This window comes from Atractosteus spatula, chromosome 1 (genome assembly GCF_055471065.1).
Source record: "Atractosteus spatula isolate fAtrSpa1 chromosome 1, fAtrSpa1.hap1, whole genome shotgun sequence".
NCBI classification, from domain to species: domain Eukaryota; kingdom Metazoa; phylum Chordata; class Actinopteri; order Semionotiformes; family Lepisosteidae; genus Atractosteus; species Atractosteus spatula.
In genome coordinates, this window is record NC_142706.1 from 71,739,567 (window position 1) to 71,761,079 (window position 21,513).

The 21,513-nt window shown below is 44.3% G+C and overlaps 1 protein-coding gene across 2 annotated transcripts in view; it reads right to left on the reverse strand.

The window, feature by feature from the left end:
- pdcd4a (programmed cell death 4a) overlaps positions 1 to 20,187 on the reverse strand; it is a 40,260-nt gene extending 20,073 nt beyond the window's left edge. Inside the window, exons 1-4 of one of the 2 annotated variants that reach the window (XM_088918198.1) lie at positions 19,962 to 20,187; positions 19,716 to 19,813; positions 5,280 to 5,579; positions 3,632 to 3,729 (exon numbers count right to left, since the gene is read on the reverse strand). In XM_088918198.1, the coding sequence (XP_088774324.1) occupies positions 3,632 to 3,729; positions 5,280 to 5,579; positions 19,716 to 19,761 (444 nt within the window). In that variant the 5' untranslated portion in view covers positions 19,762 to 19,813; positions 19,962 to 20,187. Of the gene's footprint in view, positions 1 to 3,631; positions 3,730 to 5,279; positions 5,580 to 9,898; positions 9,925 to 19,715; positions 19,814 to 19,961 lie in introns of those variants that run through there. The other variant, XM_088918207.1, reaches the window with a different exon arrangement.
- Between the last annotated feature and the right edge of the window lie 1,326 nt (positions 20,188 to 21,513).

The window sequence follows — 21,513 nt, forward strand, 5'->3', positions numbered from 1 at the left end:
GGCTCATCTGGGATTCAAACCCACAACCTTCCAGTTACAAGTCCAGAACCCAAACCACTGGTCCACACTGCTGCCAGATCTTAGGTTTCTTGTCTGTACTAATTTTAACTGCAAAAAAAAAATTAAAATGTCCACATTTAATGTTGAGCTTACTGGAAAAGAGACCAGTGTTTGTTCTGTGATTCACAGGCTCTGGATCCTGAACAGAGCAAGTATCTATGAGCCAAAAAAGCTAAAGGAAAACAACCGAAGGACCATGTAAATGTTGGCTGAAAGCACTAAAAATCAGGAAAAAAGAATTTCGGCTTCCTCCTGAAGGAAACTGTTAAAGGAGAAGGCATTGTTACCGTGCCGGTGAAATAAACAGACTTTGATTCATAAAATCATGAAAGGTCACAGGAGACAGTGGCTCCAATTATTTACCCTTTGGTAACTCAAAGGAATCTGGAGTCTATCCTGAAAACACACAACACAATGTGGAACTGCACCTGAGTGGGCACTACACCTTGGACAGGATACCAGCCTATCGCGGGATACACTCAGGGACAATGTATAGAGCCTGTAATAAACCGAGTGCTCATGTCTTTGGGTGGAAAGCAGAGCACCCAGAGAAAACCCAAGCTGACACCAGAAAACATGCAAGCTCCACACACTAGGAGCCTCGGCATGAAAAGAGCTCTGAAGGCTGAACGTGAACTACTAACCCATCGAACTCAAACCCCAAACGATACATTTAAAAACTGCATTATGAAGAGGTGTCTTATGTGTGTGTTAGAATACAGCTGTAGGAAATTTCAGTTAAACTGAATTTATGCCAAGCCAGATTACTCGATGACAGACAAACAGCAATGTTAACTGTAATTCTTTTAAATTAGATTCCAAATATCAAGGCATGTTGATATAAATGTTCAGTATTCGGTACCTCCCTGAACATACAGGAAATTTTAAGTGTCCTTACTGATTGCAATGTTGGTATTACCCTGAATCTGCAGACACTGGTGAGTGGTGGCTGCATTCACGTTAGTAGCAAAAAAAGGAAGTCTCCTTCCACAGTAAAGAGAAGACTATGACTCAACTCAACACGCCTTTAATTTTCTGTGAAATTCCAAAACACATCAGTTTTGAACACGTCCAGACTCCAGTGGACTTTCTTTTGGAAGATTATACATGCCTGGGGAAATCCTGAGACACTGTTCTCAGGACCGTTCAGAGACAGCAGCCCTACATGAAGAGCTATCCTAGCCCCCAACACCAGAACCAACCACACACAAAAGCAGCAGCCAGGCAAAACGTCTTACGTTGGCACAGCTTTTTATCCTCTTTGCAAATAATGAGAATTCATCACTTTAGAAAAATCCTAAGGCCCACCCAGTAATAATAATAATTCCTTCCACTTATATAGCGCTTTTTCTGGACACTCCATTCAAAGTGCTTTACAGGTAATGGAGACTCCCCTCCACCACCACCAGTGTGCAGCCCCAGCTGGATGATGACGGCAGCCCGTACTGTGTTCATGGTACACTCATCCCACATCAGTGGAGAGGAGAACAGGGTGGAGATGCCAATTCATAGATGGGGGTTATTAGGAGGCCATGATTACCAGGATTAGCTGGAAATTTGGCCAAAATACCAGGGTTACACCCCAACCCTTTCTGAGAAACGCCCTGGGATTTTTAATGACCACAGAGAGTCAGGACCTTGGTTTTACGTCTCATCCAGAGGACAGCGCCTTTCGGCAGTATTGTCGAACTATACTGGGGGATTAGGACCCACACAGACCACAGGGTGAGCGCCTCCTACTGGCCCCACTAACATCACCTCCAGCAGCAACCTCAGTTTAGCCAGGTACTGGCCAGGCTCACACCTGCTTAGCTTCAGTGGGTTGTCAGTTGTGAGTTGTAGGGCGATATGGCTGCAGTCCAGTCCAGCTGATTTTAGGCTTGCAGTTCAAACCCTGTGCACCTAATGAATACACCCTCTGTTCTCTGACCAACAACTCTGGCAGCTGTTTGGGTTACCAGCCATCTCAAAGCAAGACTGCAACTGTGAAAGAAAAAGTAGAAAAAGTCCACAAAGAAAACAAAATGTCGGAACAAGACAGTGGAGCCGAGGTTGGTTAATCCATTGGCATTGCTGCTTGCTGGACAAGATACGGGAAAACTGTGGAAAAACAGGGTGTGGTCAAACAAGGCCACAAACCATCAAAAAGCTGAAAAGAAATCGTCAAGGTAAACCAAGGAATACTGAACATACCAAAAACAACCCAAAGACGAAAACTTAAGATAGGTTTACAGTCTCATCTGAAAAGCGTTTTGTCTCTTCCTATCCTAATATACTAGTTTGTATGGCTTCAAACAGATTTCAAACAAATAATTCTGAAACATAATTTATCCCTCCTTTTAAACACAATACAGAACTATCCGGGTAATCCCCGATTTCCGTAAATCCCCCTTCATGTGAAAACGCACACGCGGCGTCTTGTTTGCATTCTCTTGTGTGTGTAGTAGTGCTGTACAGTTCACTACAATTCTGTAAAGGTGAAGTTTTGTATTATTACAGAACATTTTCAAACTGGTGAGCATGGCTTAGTGTTAAACATGGCTCTGACTTGTAAGATGTCTTATCATCCACACCAATAGTAAAAGGCTCTCTGAAGCTACAGAACACAAAATACTACTACGCTACTATAAACAACTTTCTTTCAAGCTCGGGTGAGAATGATCTTCTTATCTTCCTATCAGCTACTGTGAAATGACAGGACTTCCACAAATGGCTTTGACATGATCATTCCACAGCTGCGATTTATACTGCAGGGGTTTGAAATCTCACTACACTGACGTTCAGCCAAACTCGATGAAAGACCCTTCCGTCTGAATGGCAGCGAATAGACTGAGACCCTCATTACAAAAATCTGATGGAAAAATAAATGTTGGATTTTGGGGAAAGCAGATCATTTGATCCTTGTGAACTTTCGATTAAGCGTCTTGGTTTTAATCTCGCAATGCACAACACGTGTTCAGCCCTCGTTTTTTTAACGCGTGGTCTGGGGCTTTGTGATGTTTTCCCTACAACAAGCTGAACTACATCAACACAGATGGTCTGCCTAAAGATCCATTCAGAACATAACACAAAAAAGGCTCGTGACGCTCTTTTGCAATTGTTGTTTCACTTCCTTAGCTATGTCTGTACTATTAATACCCTCCTAGAGATTGAAGTTTAGGGCGTGACAACATATCACGCTTCGATGAACAACAGTATTCTGCAAGGTGTGTCCTGCTGTAAAACCTGAGGATTATCTGAAAGGCCCAATAAAAAATGAATAATGTCATCTCACAAAAAATAGTGATCAGTTTTGAACTTTTGTCATTTCTATGATGGTCGAGCAAGGAAAGAGACTGAAGCACGTGCACCATGACCAGATTGAAGGCACACCAACAGTTACACCGTAAGCAATGCTAAACAAAAAAACAGGCTGACAGGCCCTGCTCTTGACGTTTTAAGGAGAAACACTTTTGTATACCTGTAAATAACCTAACCTTTGAACTGGTTTCCTAGAAGGCTTACTTCAAAACGGAAAGTGGGTCACCTTCTGTCTCCCAACAGGACTTGCCCCAAACCTCTTCCCACTCACCTGAGACGATTCGTCATAGTTGGGATCCCTTGCGTCCGGCTCCTCCATCTCATACACCATTCCTGCTGCACCCCACACACCCTTCCCACCGGCGCCCCCTGCAGGTCACAAGAAGTACAACTCATCTTTAAAGTGAAGTCATATTTCTCTGGATTCATACAGTCATTTTTTACATGCTTGGCAGCCATTGTGTGCCTTCAACCCCACTACCCACTAGATCAAACTGTAAAGTGAGACACTTCACCAGATGAATTATGGGGGAATTTTAGCCAGGCCAGATAATACAACCCAGAGTGAAATATACCCAGAAACCCACGGTTAGTACCCTTGCTTTTATGAACAATGTCATGGGATCTTTAAGTAGTGAGGACCTCTGTTAAACATCTCATATACACTACACATGAACAAAATTAGAATTACAAAAACATTCCATGTTTAAATACACAAGTTAAAAATCTGTATTTAAAAAAAAATTATCTAAAAAAGTCATTTTAATATTGGTAGTGTAATGGGTAAAGTAATGCAGATAAATTAATGCACAAAAGCTTGTTATGCTTATAAGGCGTGGAAGCATAGCTCTACTCTATTTGCTTAGCAAACCAAAGCACTGCTCCTCTTGCCTAGGAGTGCATAGCTACAGCTACAATATTCACTAGCTCAAGAACTGCTGTCAGTATAAACATCGGATTTGCTCTAAAAAATAAAAAATAAAAAAAATAAATAGGGACTAAATAACACAAAAAAAATTCTGTGAGTTAGGACCCATTGAAACATAAACCCACAAACTCAGCTGAAAACAGCCCGGGCAGCTGTGTGGAGGTGAGGTGTGGCTACACCCAGAAGCAAAGCTAAGGGCTCAGCAGCATGGTCACAGTTCTCCAGTGTGAACAGGGCTCCTGCAGCCGTGCCAACACCCTGGCCTTCTCTCCAGTTTGTCTGTGACAGGGCTCCATCGACTAGGAAAGAGTCACCACATGTGTAGAACCCAGGAAACTGGCACCAATCAATAACAGTATCGGTCTTGTTCTGGTGCAGTGCTTCTTGGACAAAACACATCAGCCAGGCTGCAGAAACCAGCCTTTCTGCTGTTGGACAGCATGAACAACGCAAGTCTACCGTCCCACCTTGCCACTGCTAGACAGGTTTTCGACAGTGCTTGCAAATGAAGGCTGTGTTCATGACCCAGCATTACGAACGAAGCACAGAAACAAATACTTTGCATTGCCTCAAGTTAAAAGTGATGCAAAACCTTGCCATTAACAGTATTAATACAGTACAGCCTGGGCATACACAGCTCACAATGACAAAGAGTGGAAGATCAGCAGATGAGAGCTTGACCTAAACTGCACCTCCCTGTAGCTACTCCTTCCCGGAGGATGAGGACGCTCATTCCTCCAGCTACTGTCTGGCTCTCACACACGGCTGGCTGATGCGTTTTGTTCAAGAAGCACAACAAAACAGCAGAAGCGGCCCCCGATTTGTCCCCACAAGCCCCACTCTAGGAACAGATGAGCTGTGCCTCCCATCTTCCCCTTCGGCAATACAGTACTACTGACAGCAATGGCCGTGACTTGGGGAAAAAAAAAAGAGAGATGGAACACTTGTGTTTGTGGGATTTTCTAAATTCCACAAGAGAGGCCTCGCTGACCTTTTTTAGGCAGGCCTCTGCCCTTGCCCATCCGGGACTTGCGGTCATTGGCGTTGACTTTGCCCTTGGGGCTGGTGGGGTCAGTTCCCGGCTCCCCACTGGCCTCGGAGAGAGACTCGCGGGTGGAGTCGCGGGACGAGGTCCGGCGCAGGCGGCGCTTGGCCTTGGCTTTCAGCCGGGCCTCGTGCAGGGCCTTCTCCTGCGGGGTCCAGTTCCCGTTCACCTCCACCTCGTTCAGCACGTCATCGTCGTCTTCATACTGGTCCCCCAGGTTCTCGGAGTCGGGCCTCGGGAACATCCCTGCAGGGGCAGAGCAGACTGAGACCACGTGGCAATGCAATGACTCTCCCCCTAGCTCCCTGGACTGCTTACAACACGAGGCTCCAACCCTGGTCCTGGAGAGCCTCAGTCCAGTTAGTCTTACAGGTCGCTCTCCAACAGGAGACTTAAACCCTGGTCCTGGAGAGACACAGTCCAGTTAGTCTTACAGGTCTCTCTCCAACAGGAGACTCCAACCCTGGTCCTGGAGAGACACAGTCCAGGTACTCTTACAGGTCTCTCTCCAACAGGAGACTCCAACCCTGGTCCTGGAGAGACACAGTCCAGTTAGTCTTACAGGTCTCTCTCCAACAGGAGACTCCAACCCTGGTCCTGGAGAGACACAGTCCAGTTAGTCTTACAGGTCTCTCTCCAACAGGAGACTCCAACCCTGGTCCTGGAGAGACACAGTCCAGTTAGTCTTACAGGTCTCTCTCCAACAGGAGACTCCAACCCTGGTCCTGGAGAGACACAGTCCAGTTAGTCTTACAGGTCTCTCTCCATTAGGAGACTCCAACCCTGGTCCTGGAGAGACTCAGTCCAGTTAGTCTTACAGGTCTCTCTCCAACAAGAGACTCCAACCCTGGTCCTGGAGAGACTCAGTCCAGTTAGTCTTACAGGTCTCTCTCCAACAGGAGACTCTGTCCCTGGTCCTGGAGAGCCTCAGTCCAGTTAGTCTTATAGGTCACCTGTTTCTAGAGACTGGGATCACCTGTGAGTTAATGATCATTTAAGCAAGTCATTTATTTGAATTAACTCTCTGATCCTCAAGGCATAAATGATCCTCAAGGACATGTAGCTTTTGGACCTAAATTATCTCTAAATTATTTAATTTAGCAATTCAACTGATCACAACATTCAGTTTAGCATTGAAGTGATCATAATGTTCAGTTTAGAAAATCGGCAAAAAGGGAGAGGTCTGGCTATTGTCCTCAATATCGGCCACTGCCCATGGCTATTCTTTGTGTTTCACCACTGACAAGACCTCAGTTAATCTTCAACACGTCTTCCCTTGGTTGCAGGTGACGAGGAACTCATTTCCCGAACCCCTCACATGCAGTGTTGCCATTACCAAACGCTTCCCCTTGCTGACCAATGACCTCACATTTTGTGATTTATTTTTAGTTTGTTTTTTTTTTTGGAATGCCACAGCAGACTAAACTGTGGTCTTCAAAAAAAAAATACCAAGTCCTACACAAAACCCATACAGTTCATATACTTCCATCAGCTAAGGCCTAACTCAAAATGGGCACCGTGAAACCTCACCTGTACCAGTCTATCTGGTTGAAATGGAAATTTTCCAGTTTTTTCTGCTGTATGCCATAAGGTCAGCTAATGAAAGGCACTGCAACAAAGGGATCACTGTTGCTTTTGTGTTTCTTGGCCAAGAACAGCTAGACTCCCCTAGAAAAACAAACCCAAACGGAAAGAACCTTCGCCACAACTGCTTGATTTTTTTTCACCAAATGAAACAATGACTTGGAACAACTGACACAAGGACTTTCCAGGAGCCTTTCCAAGATTCGCGACTTGCTAGTATGTGCGTCCTTCCTTTATTTTTTAAGGGTGAATGCGTATCACCTCAACACTAACAAAAAAAAAGCAACTGGCTTTCTGGCAAACACCATTGAAAAAAAAAAACACTCCGGCTGCCTCACGATGAACCTGGAACTGGCTGGGCACAGCACGACCTTAAGTTAAACCGGTCTCCCATGCTTCCAGAGCGCAGCACATACAGAAAGGAAAAGTGACAACTGTACTGTCTTCCCCTGCTGGAAACAGACAGTGGAAAGAAACAAGAACAGAAAACTGGGCAAGAATGCACGATGAGAAAGGTATTTCTTCTTTATCTACCTCTAGGTTTTGCAACTCACAGGAACCTGAGATTAATTCCCATTTAAGGCAATGCTGTAATTGTTTGTGCTGCAATACATCTGTGCAACACACAGGGCTTCTTGTCCAATTGTCCAACGATATTTTTGTCCAGCAGTCTGAAATGCCAAATTCCAACAAAGAGACTGGAAGACTGATGAATGTCCTCTTGTTTCCAGTTCAGGACAAGGCTACTGTCAGTTCAACTGCCTCACATGCACTGGAACCACTGTTGCAAGCTACTGGAACTCTGGGGCTTGACCTTACTGAGTAGGGTCGGCCCTGGTAGGGTGCCTAGTCAGTCTGGCAGGCGTGGGCTGGATATTTGCCAGACTGTGGCTTTATCTCACCACACTCACTCACTCAAGAGGGCGTTCTTTGTCCTGCTGGCGTGCTGTCAGGTCAGGATAATCCCACAGGAAGGGAAGGTCCCAGGGCTGGTTTATCAATCACTATGTACAGTTTACACACTGTTACTTTAAAACCGACTGTCATAATACTTTAAAGTAGCTATTAAGATTTACTTATACAACATCCATTCAAAGCAAAAAAAAAACAAATAGAAAGAAATCAACATATAATCCATATGCCAGCAGCTATATCTTTATACCTTTTATCACTTTATTGGCATATACAATTTCTTGCATTAGGAATTTGGCTTTTCGCATACCCCAGCTTGCTCTCCATGAGACACACAGACAGGGAGAGAAGCTTGGGGTCAGAGCGCAGGGTCGTCCATTTATACAGCGCCTCTGGAGCAGCTGGGGTTAAGGGCTTTGCTCAGGGCCCAAGGGAGTAGGATTCCTCTTCCGGCTGTGGGATTTGAACCAGCAACCTTCCAGCCACAGGCACAGATCCTTAGCCACAGTGCCTTTGCTTTGCCCTGCAACTCACAACTGACAACCCACTGGAGCTCAGCAGGTGTGAGCCTGGTCAGTACCTGGATGGGAGACCTCCTGGGAAAAACTAAGGTTGCTGCTGGAAGAGGTGTTAGTGGGGCCAGCAGGGGGCGCTCACCCTGCGGTCCACGTGGGTCCTAATACCCCAGTATAGTGACGGGGACACTATACTGTAAACAAGCGCCGTCTTTCGGATGAGACGTAAAACCGAGGTCCTGACTCTCTGTGGTCATTAAAAATCCCAGGGCGTTTCTCGAGAAGAGTAGGGGTGTAACCCCGGCGTCCTGGCTAAATTTCCCATTCCTCCTAATAATCCCTCTCTATGATTTGGCTACATTACTTTGTTCTCCTCCCCCCCCCCCACTCCGACGGCAGGCGGAGCGACGTGCCGGTTGGAGTATTCTCGGTCGCAGTTAATGGCAACGACAGCTCAAAGATTTGGTTCAAACCACCAAATGGAGACGAGTGTGCCGACAAGCGGACCCTGCTGATGCGGGATTAACGCTAGGATGAAGAAGCTGCTGGACGAGGTGTTAGTGGGGCCAGCAGGGGGCGCTCACCCTGCAGTCTGTGTGAGTCCTAATGCACCAGTATAGTGACGAGGACACTATCATGTAAAAAGGCGCCGTCCTTCGGATGAGACGTAAAACCGAGGTCCTGGTTCTCCCAGGAGCGTTTCTCGAAAAGAGTAGGGATGTTACCCTAGCTTCCTGGACAAATTTCCAGCTGGCCTTTACCAGTCACGGCCCCCTAATAACCCCCATCTATGACTTGGCTTCATCACTCATGTTCTCCTCCCCACTGATAGCTGATGTGTGGGGAGCTTACTGTGAGCGCACTTTTGCTGCTGTCTCATCATCCAGGTGGGGCTGCACATTAGTGGTGGTGGAGAGGAGTCCCTATTACCTGTAATGCGCTTTGAGTGGAGTGTCCAGAACAGCACTGTATAAGTATAAGGAATTATTATTATTATTATCATCATCATCAATCCACTGATTTTCTAAACCACGTTATCCAGTATAGGAGAGCTTTGAGCCTATTCTGGCAAGCAACGGGCACAAAGCAGGGTACACCCAGGACAGGACACCAGTCCATCACAGGGCACACACAGACACACACACTGACACACCCTGGACAGGACACCAGTCCATCACAGGGCACACACAGACACACCCAGGACAGGACGCCAGTCCATCACAGGGCACACACAGACACACACACTGACACACCCAGGACAGGACACCAGTCCATCACAGGACACACACAGACACACACACTGACACACCCAGGACAGGACACCAGTCCATCACAGGACACACACAGACACACACACACTCACACACCCTGGACAGGACAAACATACTCACACTAGGGCCAGTTATGTAAATAGATAACAGACAAGAAAAGTCATAAGAATGTGACTTTTCAATTTTACATTTTAACCATTGAAAAATGTTAAAACTGTGGGAAAAACTTTTACTTTTACTTTTACTGTGGGAAAACTACATGAATTTAGGTGCACAAAATTACCTTAACGAACCACACGTCTACTTGAGCGCCTTTTGTGCAATAATAGTATTTTGCGTGGTTTCGGAAAAAATGCCTTTGTGAACTTGTTTCTTGATTTCACCAGGCTTGGCACTGAGGCAGGCTGAAAAAAAGACAGAATTAGATGGATGGAGATGCATGGCCATCCTGTCCTGCAGAGAGGGTTGGCACCAGCGCTGGACAAATCCTCCATAGTGACAAATAATAATATAATAAACAGTCCAAGATAATCTGCCTGGTCTACGTGACATCAATGTAGCAGGGGGTGTGCTAAATTGAGTACTTTAGAGATCACTGGGGTCCAAACGCTGAGTGAGAATCATTTATGCCCTGAGGATCAGACAACTTTTAATTCAAAATAAATTAGTTGCTTAGTGACAAAATGAGTCCATATAATAAAAAGTGCAAGAGAATCTGTTCGGTCTACATGACTTCCACTTCAGCACTGCACTTTACCTAAATGCTTTTCACATGTAAAAACACAAGAGCGGATGTCTCAATTCAGCCTATCCTATCGACCAGCAAGCAGAAGAACAAGCTTCCTTAGAAGCATTAAAAACCCCTGTTTTGCTTAGTACTTTCCCCGTTGTCAGTACTCGGCAGCAGAAATAGACCACGGTAGTTTAAGAAGCGTCAGGCAACAGCTCAGACTGAGTCTTACACGAAAAGAGGTTACTGCTAGAGGCACAGAATGTGTGGATATTAAGGCGGCTGAACTGCAGCGGTCTCTCAATGTAATATAAGGCCCTCCATTAAAACTGTCCTGCCTGACTGCCAGAGGAGGCCAGGTCGTCAGTGCCTGTTCTCAAGTGCCCCATAATGGAGTAGATTTCACAGAACCAAAAGCACACTCTTAACTGCAATCACATGATTTAAGACACTAATACGCGAGCCAATTAATAAACCATGACGAGTTTATTCTTCCACTAAAAGCCTCTGCTGAGAACTCAGGATGCCCCTGTTACTGCCCTGATCCACCCTGGACCAAACTATATCAGGGATCCTGAGCTATTTTTAACAAGTGTGATATTTTAAAAAAAAAACAAGCCTTTTGAGCTTAAAATATGTTTACACACAGATAACCTTGCTTTCACGGTGCGCCAACACGTTCCGCAACGAGTCTTTCCTCGAGTTGGTCGTGACAACCCGATCCAGCGGCCTCGCTCCTCCCACCGACGTGAGAGAGGACGCCTCTCTCGCAGGAACGGGCACTCACTCCCAAGGACTGTGAACTGACGGCGCACTCTCTGGGGGTGTGGGCCTGGCTCAGGTCTCGCGGCACGGCCTTGCCCGACCGATGTGGTTTTTCGGCTGGACGGCGCGTCCCTTTGTCTCCTCCACCCTGCCCCTGGAAACAGGGACGCGGTGACTCACTGCACCGCCCGCCTACACTGACAGTTCCAGCCCTCCGCCTTCACACCAGCTGTTGAATCAAGCGTCCCCAACACAAACACCGACCTCATAGCTCCGAGTTACTACTCCTTGTCGGCTTGTCTGCGTCTCGTTTCCCTCTGTGTAACCATTCCCATGAAGCACTGTGCATATCTCCCCTAGAAATTGCTTCTACAATCGGTGGATTTCATTCCAAACACAAATTAATTTAACAAAGGAAAACGAATGACTTCAACACTGTGATGAGACTGAAATACTCGAAATTTGCGAATTACCAAAAAACACCCAAGGAACTGAAAGAGGTGAGAAAAGGTTACTTTGTTACTTTTACTTAAGGCGGCCCTGCAGTGCGAACAAACGAGCATTCTTCGGTTCTTTCACAATAGTGACCTTAACACAGTTTGCACAGGTAGATAGGTGCAATATCGGTAAAACAAAACTGCAATACACAAGTGATTTATAATACTGAGGAAGTTGAGCTGAGCTTCCGAATTTTTATCTAGATGGTGAACTTCATATTGTGGTTAACGGGGCCACCAATCACAGACACTTGTCAAATCCGATGAACGTCTCACTACAAGACAGCAGGTGCTTGTTAGAACATCGACCAGTGAAATAATCCCAACAGAAATTTCATTAAAAGACATGTTTTGTTTGGGAAACACTGACTTGCATTTACATAATATAAACATTAAGGAACATTTTGTTCTTCTCCATTTCATTATCATCATATTTAGATAATTCCTTAACACGTCCGTACAGTAGCTGCATGTATGAATCCTTTACAAACCATCATACATGGAAAGCATTAACACTGGGTCAGTCTCCTGCTAGTAAGTGACCATGCCTAAAGGTTCATGCCAGTCTTTGCCATTAACAATTCACTTTGTTGAGCACCTTCAAAGTGCGATTTGAATTCTGTGAAACAGAGAATTAACAGCAATTTGATAACACACAGCAAGCATATTTTGCTTTTCCAAAAAAGCAATATTTTCCAAAAGACAATGGTACCTGGATGAACTATCCAGGAATGCCAGCATGGGACTTTATTTGTGATAATACACAAATAATCCCACCTGCTTTACAAAGGAGCACAGAGATGTAAGCATCAGGAGCTATAATAATATTAATTCCTTTCGGCTGGACAGAGCTGCCATTTCTCAACAGATCTCAAAGTGCTGCACATATAGGAAGCACTTTCCACCACTGAATTGAAAGATTAAGCCGGAGCTTAAAACTTCTGAACTAGTCAAGGGGAAAACCTAGGTAGGCCAAACTGTGCAAACCCAGTGGGAAAACCACTATAAAAACTTTCATAGGATCCAAAGTCAGAACCTTATCAGGTCTCATCTCATCCAAAGCACAGCACCACCTACAGAACTCCTAATTTCTGCTCTTCTGAAAGATGAGCACATCACGTGCATCAGTGCATAAAAGCAAAATCCACTTAGATTAATGTGTCCACCATATTTGAACAGCCAGATGCATGTGAAACTGCAGAAGATACACTGTGCTCTATCTACCAGGAAGGAGTGGGCTCTTACCCATTCCATTTGTTGGCTAATCAGCACACACAACTGCCGTGAGCAAGTAATACAAAAGACGATTATATAATGCTTATGTTAGGCTCTGTTGATAGTTGCCTCCCAGTGCTGAAGATATTTCAGATTTTCATGCCTGACATGCTGATTAAACATTAACTTGCTGGCCAATGCGCTAAGAAAGCAGCTCACTACTGATCACCTCTCTTGGCCAGGAGAGCAATTATCAAGAATTCAAAGTACCTTTTCCTTTATCTTCTACTTCATCAAACTAATAACAAACTAAGTTACTAATATTTTGCAAATATTCCCACCATTGTCTATCTGACAGGCCAAAAATGCCTAAGAGTAACGTACAGAGAGAGAACACCTACAATTTCACGTGAAAGTATTAAACTCCTAAGAAATGTTGTTGATGTAGTTGAACAGTCAAATACATGAAAAAATGTACACAGTTTACTCTGAAAACTTGCAGCTGTATTTATCTATTTCACTTGTTGCTGGAACAGTACCCATCTTCAGATCAAAAACATCCCAAACGATAAAGAAGTTTCCGTTTTCTTTCAAAGTTCTACATAGGTTGTGGTCGATTAACCTCGTGGGCATGATTCTCTTATATAGAGATTTCTTGTAGGTTTTAATTTCAAATGCATGATCAATCAATATGGCACATCTTTGCATACCCACATCTAGCAAAGAATTCCTTTCTTTAGTTTCAACGTTTGAATATGCCAGTTCAAAGTCACACCTAAGAGCTGGAGAAAATAAGAAAAAGTTACAAATGAGAGGAAGCCATGTGGTCCATCCAGCACATTTGCTTGCAAGAGTAGTTTTAACTGATCCCAAGATCACCTCCTTCCACCTCCTGAAAGGCTCACCTTCAACAACATGTAGCTGGGTAGCTTTTTCTAGACTCCCACAATGCTTTGTAAAGAAGTGCTCTTACTCTTCACTGCTTAAATTGCACTTCCCCATAACTTCAACGTGTCCTTGAAATAATCTCTCACTGTTGACTCCAACAAGCTCTACAGGGCTTTTCAATGCCTTTGAGTATTCTGAGTAGATCCTCTCATTAAGAGAAATACACAGAATCATAAGAACATACAGCAGGAGATGTTACGAGTGAAAAGGATGACCCCTGGTCCATTTTGCTCCCTTTGTTACTAGCAGCCTACTGATCCAAGAGTCTCTACCATTCCTCATTGAATCCAATGTAATCTCCCGTAAGCACATGGCTGATAACTTGTTCCTGACACCCATAACTCTTTCTGTAAGGGGATTTCTGTTGTCAGTCTTGAAAGCACACCCTTTTGTGTCCAAGGGTCCTTTTTAATGTTTTTGCTAGTAAAACCAAAGTACTTAATTTCTATGAAGAAGTCCCCAACATCCCCTCCTTTCTTCAAATAAGATATTCAGTTTAGGTGTGTTATGACATTCTTTTAGGACCAAGAAATAACCTGGGTCTCCAAGCAGCTTCAAGGTATGGTCACTGATTGTGTCCTAGTTGTGGTCAATACTGGTCACTCAGAATACACAGTTTTCATTTCATCAGTGTAATGCTGGTCTGAGTTCCCTGCCTGGGAACATACACTTAATTATTCCAATCGAAAGCCTTACCACTTTAAAAAGCAGTTTTAGAGCACACAAGCTCCTAACTGCTCACACTACTATTAAATACTGTATATTGCCATTCAGCACTGCAGGATGAACACTGTCTTGCCGTCTCAACAGATTCCACAGAGTTGCTCTGACTTCACTGACTATTTACAGACTCATTGATTACACAATCTACACATGGCAAAAAAAAAAACACACTACAGTGTCGCACATAAATTATCCGAAAAGCAGCTCATATCAAATTAATCACCACGCAGCTCCGACCTAAGCAGTGAGTACTGCCTTCCAGGAAGCAGAAAAAGAGACAGGCCTCTTGTAACTTCTGTCTCACTCCGTACAATCCAGGAAAGGAATTAGTCCATATGGCAGTGTCTAAATTAGGACAACCATGCGGTCAGGGGAGTGTTCACCAAACACACACAGCAGGGCAGCAATTAATCAACATCAATCAATCACCACTCTGTCACAACCAGTGCAAGACATTAGTCTATACATTACAAGTCTGTAAAGACCTCCTCAGTCATAGTTACTCCCCTGCCTTCCCATTAATCCTGGGACCAGGGAGCAATGGGTCAGATAAGCTTCTCCTTTAAAAACCTCTGCCAAGCCTCCACAACATTTTCTGTGTCAACCAGGTGTTAAGTCTCTCATGCTAGTACTTTTTTTAAAATCCATTAAAAGCAGAACTAACCCACCCTCACAAATATTCAGGTGAAAGAAATAGCTGAACTGACAGGAAACGTTGCAGATCTGCAACACGTCCATCTCAAGCCTTGTAAGGAAACAAGAATTTAATAGTACTTTCTCCCAGTACCTTCAATTTGCAATACTGTGGCCCAAATTCTCAAATGTTCATCAAATGAAGCCATTTCGCACCAACATCCTAGCAACATATAGGTCTGAGGCATACAAACACATCCTGAAAAGACAGAAATCTTTTCACATGCATTTCATTGTTATGGCTATGTCTCCGTTGTAAAAATAATTTTCGGAAACAACACAAAGGTAAGCACATGAAAGCCTTTATTTCTTGGGAAGAGGTCGTATTTTCTCAAAAACCCTGTCCTCAAAGTCCTCACCTACACTACAAAACCGCTGAAAACCCACTCAGCTTTCAAAACTAGGCTGCCCAACAATTACATCAAATATCCTTCCATCCTGCACAAGCAGAGAAAAACAAAAGAAAAGGCCACTTTTAAAAAGACGCGTGGAGACAAATCCCCAGCACGCACTATGGTAGGTCAGGAAGGAAGCACTTCGCTCACTGATTTAACCACAGGAGCGCAGGCCAAGGCGAGCACCCCTTCAGCAGGTTGCTCTTCAACAAACGCACGCTGCCCTGCGCTGTCAACAACAGGGGCTGAGCTTCCTCCTTTCAACAAACGAAACCTGCGTGCAAGCCCGGCTCTCAGAGACTCGGGCTCTTCAGTCAACGCCACACGCCAGCAAGCGGTTTCGACAGTTTCGGGGGCAGACGGGTTACCGCAACAGTTTGTGTTGCCAAAGACATAGCTTCACAAGAGCGAAACCACATTTTATTCAAAGTGACAAATTTCCAAGACTGGCCTAAGACATCATGGATATCTTCTCCTCTATAACAGTGGGGTTAATGCAATATGAAAAGTTATTAACCTGTAGTAATTACAAAATTCAATTACAAGTTGAAAACCAGAAACAAATCTTAAAATTCTTCCCTGTAAAAACTAATTATTAGGGGCTCTGTACTTGTCCTGATTTGAACTCAGTCCCTATTTGCTTGTACAGTTTACTTCGTTACAGTAGGAACAAATTTTAAAGGCCATGCTAAAGCCTTTACCCTGGCTTCTTTCAAGAAAGAGCTGGACGAGTTCCTCCAATCAGAACGTGAGGCACTTCTTTACACAAAGGTTTGTGGGAGTATGGAACAATCTACCCAGCCATGCTGTTGAAGCCGATACCCTGGCTTCTTCAAGAAATTAGCTGAATGAGATCCTCCAATCAGTTAGATACTCGCAAACAACATGCTAGATAAGCCAAAATGCCCTCCTCTCACTTGTATCCTTTATTTCCAACTATCCATGTGGTAACAGCTTCTTCCACTTCAAGGTCACAGGGGAGCTGGAGTCTATCCCAGTAAGCCACAGGCACAAGGCAGGGCACACCCCGGGTGGGATGCCAGTCCATTACAGGACACACACACACACCAGGGCCAATTTTGTCAGAACCCAATTAACCTACCAGTACGTTTTTTTGGAGTGTGGGAGGAAACCAGAGCACCCGGAGGACACCCACAAAAACATGGAGAGAACATACAAACTCCATGCAGACAGCACCCCAGTTCTGGAACTGAACCCAGGGCTAACCACTGCACCACCAAGATACTCATGTCCTTAATATCCAGGAAGACAATCAAAACATTAACTGGGAGACCTGGGCTTAAACTGTAAACCCACACAGCTGTACTTGGGGGAATAAACTATACAGTGCCTTACTGTTTTACCCGAGCCAACCTCTACTCCAGAGAAGACTGACTGTTGACTGCTGTTGCGCACTGTTCTATTCTAGTTTGTTCTTTGTGTGTCCTGGACTGTGAGTAACTCTTTTAGTGCACTTCTCACCGTACTGATTGTATTGTATGTATTGTATTATTATTATTATTATTGTATCATTCTTTACACTGTGGGTGTGTTGTCTGTGTAAAGCTGCTGTTGCACTGCAATTTCCCTCACGGGATCAATAAAGTATCTATCTATCTGATGCAGTACTTCAGCAGGGACTTGTGCTAGTCTCTTAAAGGCCACTCTCCTGACTGTCAAACAGAAACAGTCAAAAACAAAACCTTACTTCTGATACCGACAACTGAAGAGTTAACTTTAGACGGCTAACTTTCAGTGTTACTACTGATAACATTAACTGAAGTACAGCTTTGTCTGATAAGAGACTTCAGTCCTGTTCAACAGGGGCTGTGGAGAAACAGGTGAGCAGATAACAGGAATTAAAGTGACAGTTAAGAGCTGATCCCCTCCTTAACGCTGGTCTTTTATTTTTAAGTGTCTTTCTTTTTTTTTTGGAGTCTTCAAATCCGTCAACGGATTCAGTATTTTTTGGCATACCACTCCCGGCCTCAAGTTTGCTAGTTAGGAAAATTGAAAATGAATAACACTATACAGAAAGCAATCAAAATGCTGATCAAAAAAACTAATATTGGGGTGTGGAAATTGCAGGGCAGTCCAAAATCCATGCTTATATCAGGCTCTGCGAAACTACTGCTTAAAATAATAGTGTAATATTTTTGCTAAAGGGTTACCAGAGCAATTGCTTATAAATATTATTTTGCCAGTGTACAGTAGTTTGCACTCTGCCACAAAACGCACGAGGAGTCTGAAGAATGTTTTACAACCCACACAAAGGCTCTTTGACTGCAAAAGGGCCTCCATTGCAGGGAACTGTTTAATCGGGCATGTCATTTCCAAATCAAGCATATAGCCCGCCCCTAGCCTTCAGAACAGCCCAGAAAACAGAGTAGATGTAGTGTACAACAGCGTCGTGCATGCCGCTGATATCACACGACTTGGCACACTGTGGGAAGAATAATAATTTACTCAGGTGATCTGACTCGGTGTCAGCACTCACCTACAACCTGCAGAGACCTTGAGTGTCAATCTCACGGATGAAGTTATTTGCTCACGATGTTGAAGGTCGTGGCCCTCCACACCGGAAACATTAGGAAAAATATATGTAATCTTCTAGCTGTATGTCATTTTCGACACACACAAAAATAACGCGACAGGGCTTGGCAGATCGGACAACGCTCTAAACAAAGATATCTCATTTACATAATCAATTACTGCACCGAAAAGACCTTACGAAATCGTACGTTCAAAGATACTGCGGTAAAATGTATTCAAAAATCAACGGGAGAGAATATAACGTTACTGTTCTCGCTGGAGCAGAAACCCAGGGACAAAAACGAAGACGTGGGGAAATCGAGATCGATATTAACGTGCAGCGTTAGAGTGAACCAACTGCTTACAACTAGTAATCCCTGCTAGAAAAACTCACGTTTGTGCGGAAAAACTGAAATATTACCACACCAACGAAGGCCATGCCTGATAAGGGATTAACGCTCGAAGTTTTGACAAAGAACTACTGACATCTACCAGGCAAATAATTACATAAAAATGAGGGAGATGATCTGCAGGGACTAAGATTCATATTCAATACACGAAAGAAAAAATAATCCCATCACGTAAAACAGGCGTCAAGTTGCCTCCCTGGACTTGATTGCATACGAATGCATTTTATTTTTCTTGAGCTGCCTTTGCAGAGAGATAAGGCAACAAAAACAGCGGAACACGCAGCGCCGCAGACCAGCCAGAGAGGGGGCGTGGCCACTCTCTACAAGGCGAAAAGGCTTTTTGACATTAAAGTCTCCAGACAAAGACCCCTGTAACTCCGTCGACCACCTCTGACAAATGGGCGAGTGACGTAGGATAGTGTTTATTTTAATAGATTGTCAAAGGTGAGTGTGTATTTTAAGATTTTATAAATGTAAACATTAGCAATGTGTGTGTATATATATACACTGTACAACGAAGGAACTTTGTGGTGCATGCTCTTTGTTTTGTTTCCGTGACCCCCGCTCAGATATAAAGGAAAAGTGCAGTAAAACCGTAGCAGAACCTTCCCTCAGCGAGCGAGTTACTCCCCACAACAGATAACGTCATTTGGGAAGTAACAGGCCCCAAAAGAAAACGAAGACAACACGCACGCCGACTTCAAAATTCATTTCTGAATAGCTGCACGCAGTCCCTTTGAGAGAATGAGCACGGTAGCTAAATTAACGTCGCCCCCCTCCCCCCCAAAAAAATATTTTTTTTTTCTTTCTTCTGAGATGCAACAGAGAATATCCAGCGAACTGCTGAAAGGCTGCACGGTAAAGTACAGCAAAACAGCCACGTGAAGGTGTCAGAGGAATTTCTCAGCGCCTGTGTGTGACGAAGGCAAAACACGTCTGATCATCACCGAAACCAAGCCAACTGACATGCAACAGCCCTGCAAGATTACTTATTCATGTGAGCGCTTAATACAAACACGAAAAGCTGCAGTTTATTTACCCTACACAGCTATCTGCAACACCGAATTGATACGTGAAAAGTGCACAAAGATGCAAACGGGAAGGTTTCCGCAGCTTTAAATGCACAAAAGACTGGTTAACAGATGGCAAATTCAACTTGCTTACAGAGAAAAATCCGAAAAAAAAAACTCACCGTCCTGCTGTGGAACGGAGGTCCATGCTTCCACGTCAGTCGCCATTTCTCCGTCTGCTTTAAATCTGTAATTCTCGCCCCCTTTCACGGCTGCGGGTCTGGGCAGAAAACAAAATTCAAAGGCATGACCACCTCAGCAGCGCAGTACTTGCGCTTGTGTTTTAAAAATATGCTTTTTTTCTCGGAAAATTGTGCGCACCCTACATGCGCCGATTATTTTTTGATGCATTTAAAGAGACACCTCACCTTCCTCTTTCCGTCTTCACAACAAAATAAAAGAAAAATTACGGGACCCTCAGACTCACTTAAAAAAAAAATAGGTTTCCCGTTTCAGAAAACAATAAAAAAGGATCGCACGATTCTAAAAGAGCAGATGGGCGTACTTTTTTTCCCCCCCTAAACAAGTGAAAATCTTTTGTTTCGCATGCACGCTAAACAACCCGATGCACCTTTAAACACATAAACAGATTCTGTTTTTAACTTTGGAACGCTCGGGGAATCACGTGGGGGAAAGGCACGCGTGGAGTGGCTGGGAGTGGGGCTGGAACATGACAGTGGGAGCCAATCGGGTCGCGCGAAGGATGAGAAAGAGAGACGAGAGGCTTGCGTGTACAGCACTGAGATCGACCATGTTTTTAAAACTGATCTGGGCCGACAGATCGGAGCTGGAGGGAGACGCACACGGGGGTTTGGGGTTATTGGTGTGTGTGTGTAGGATCTGTGCAATGTGGCAGGTCTCTGAGACGGTGGCTTACCTGAAGCCCGAAAGACCGTCTCTCGTCTTTGGCTGCAGGCAGGCGAGACTTGGCGAAAACTGGACGGTGCCGTCACTCGCGTCCGTGCAGTTTTCCAGATTTTCTCAAGTCTCCCAGAGATCTACCCTTTGAGGACGCAGTAATCTGTTTGTTTGTTTGTTTGCCCACATTCCTGTTTTAAACTGGGCTCACGGGAAACATTTTTGCGTTGCGTCTCATTTCAATGCATCCTGGTGGAATTGCTTATTCTCGCAACCCGGTTACTTGTGTGGCTCGGAGGATCTTTTGACTGCAGGGCTACAGTAACTAACAGCGTTATGTTGATAGAGAGCCTGTTGTTTTGCGAGCAAGAAACATTTACAAAATAAACAAAAATACCGTCTTAAACTGTGAGCAGATTATGCTCGGCTTTGTTTCACGGGGACGTACCTGTATACCGTTTGTGCTCGTTTCTGCTTTAATGACAATGAATTCGGCCACTCCCGTACACTTAAGTCGTTAATTTGACTACTTATAATGTCTTCAAATCGACTGACCCACTATACTGTATACTGCCCAGTTATCTGCATAATCGTAACACCATGTTTCAGGTAGCCTAGTTGCAGGTCCAGTACCTTTGTAGTCACACATTATACCTTTTTAAGGTCTGTCCTGCCTGGACGAATTCCCAGTCCCTCTACATCATTTAGACAGACATTTGTTTTATGGTTCAATTGAGCAGATGGTTGTTATAAATTGTATTCGGAGTAAGTTTCTGTGGTGCAATGAAACAACACGCAGAGGCAAATACAGTCCATTTAACTGCATTCTGAAATGCACTGTATTTCTGACGTTCTGTTTACAGTATGTGTTTATAGCAGATGCAATGTACTGTAGCCATTTTATCAGTGGCTGTCTGCACATCATCACATGAAAGCTCTGTTCCTCACTGGAACAATGATAGCTGTAGACATATTTAGTTCTGCCCTGTTATTTGTGGCAATTAAGAAAGCCAGTAGAGCAATATTTGACACCAGTGAAGTTCCTGCGGTCTCACTTGAAGG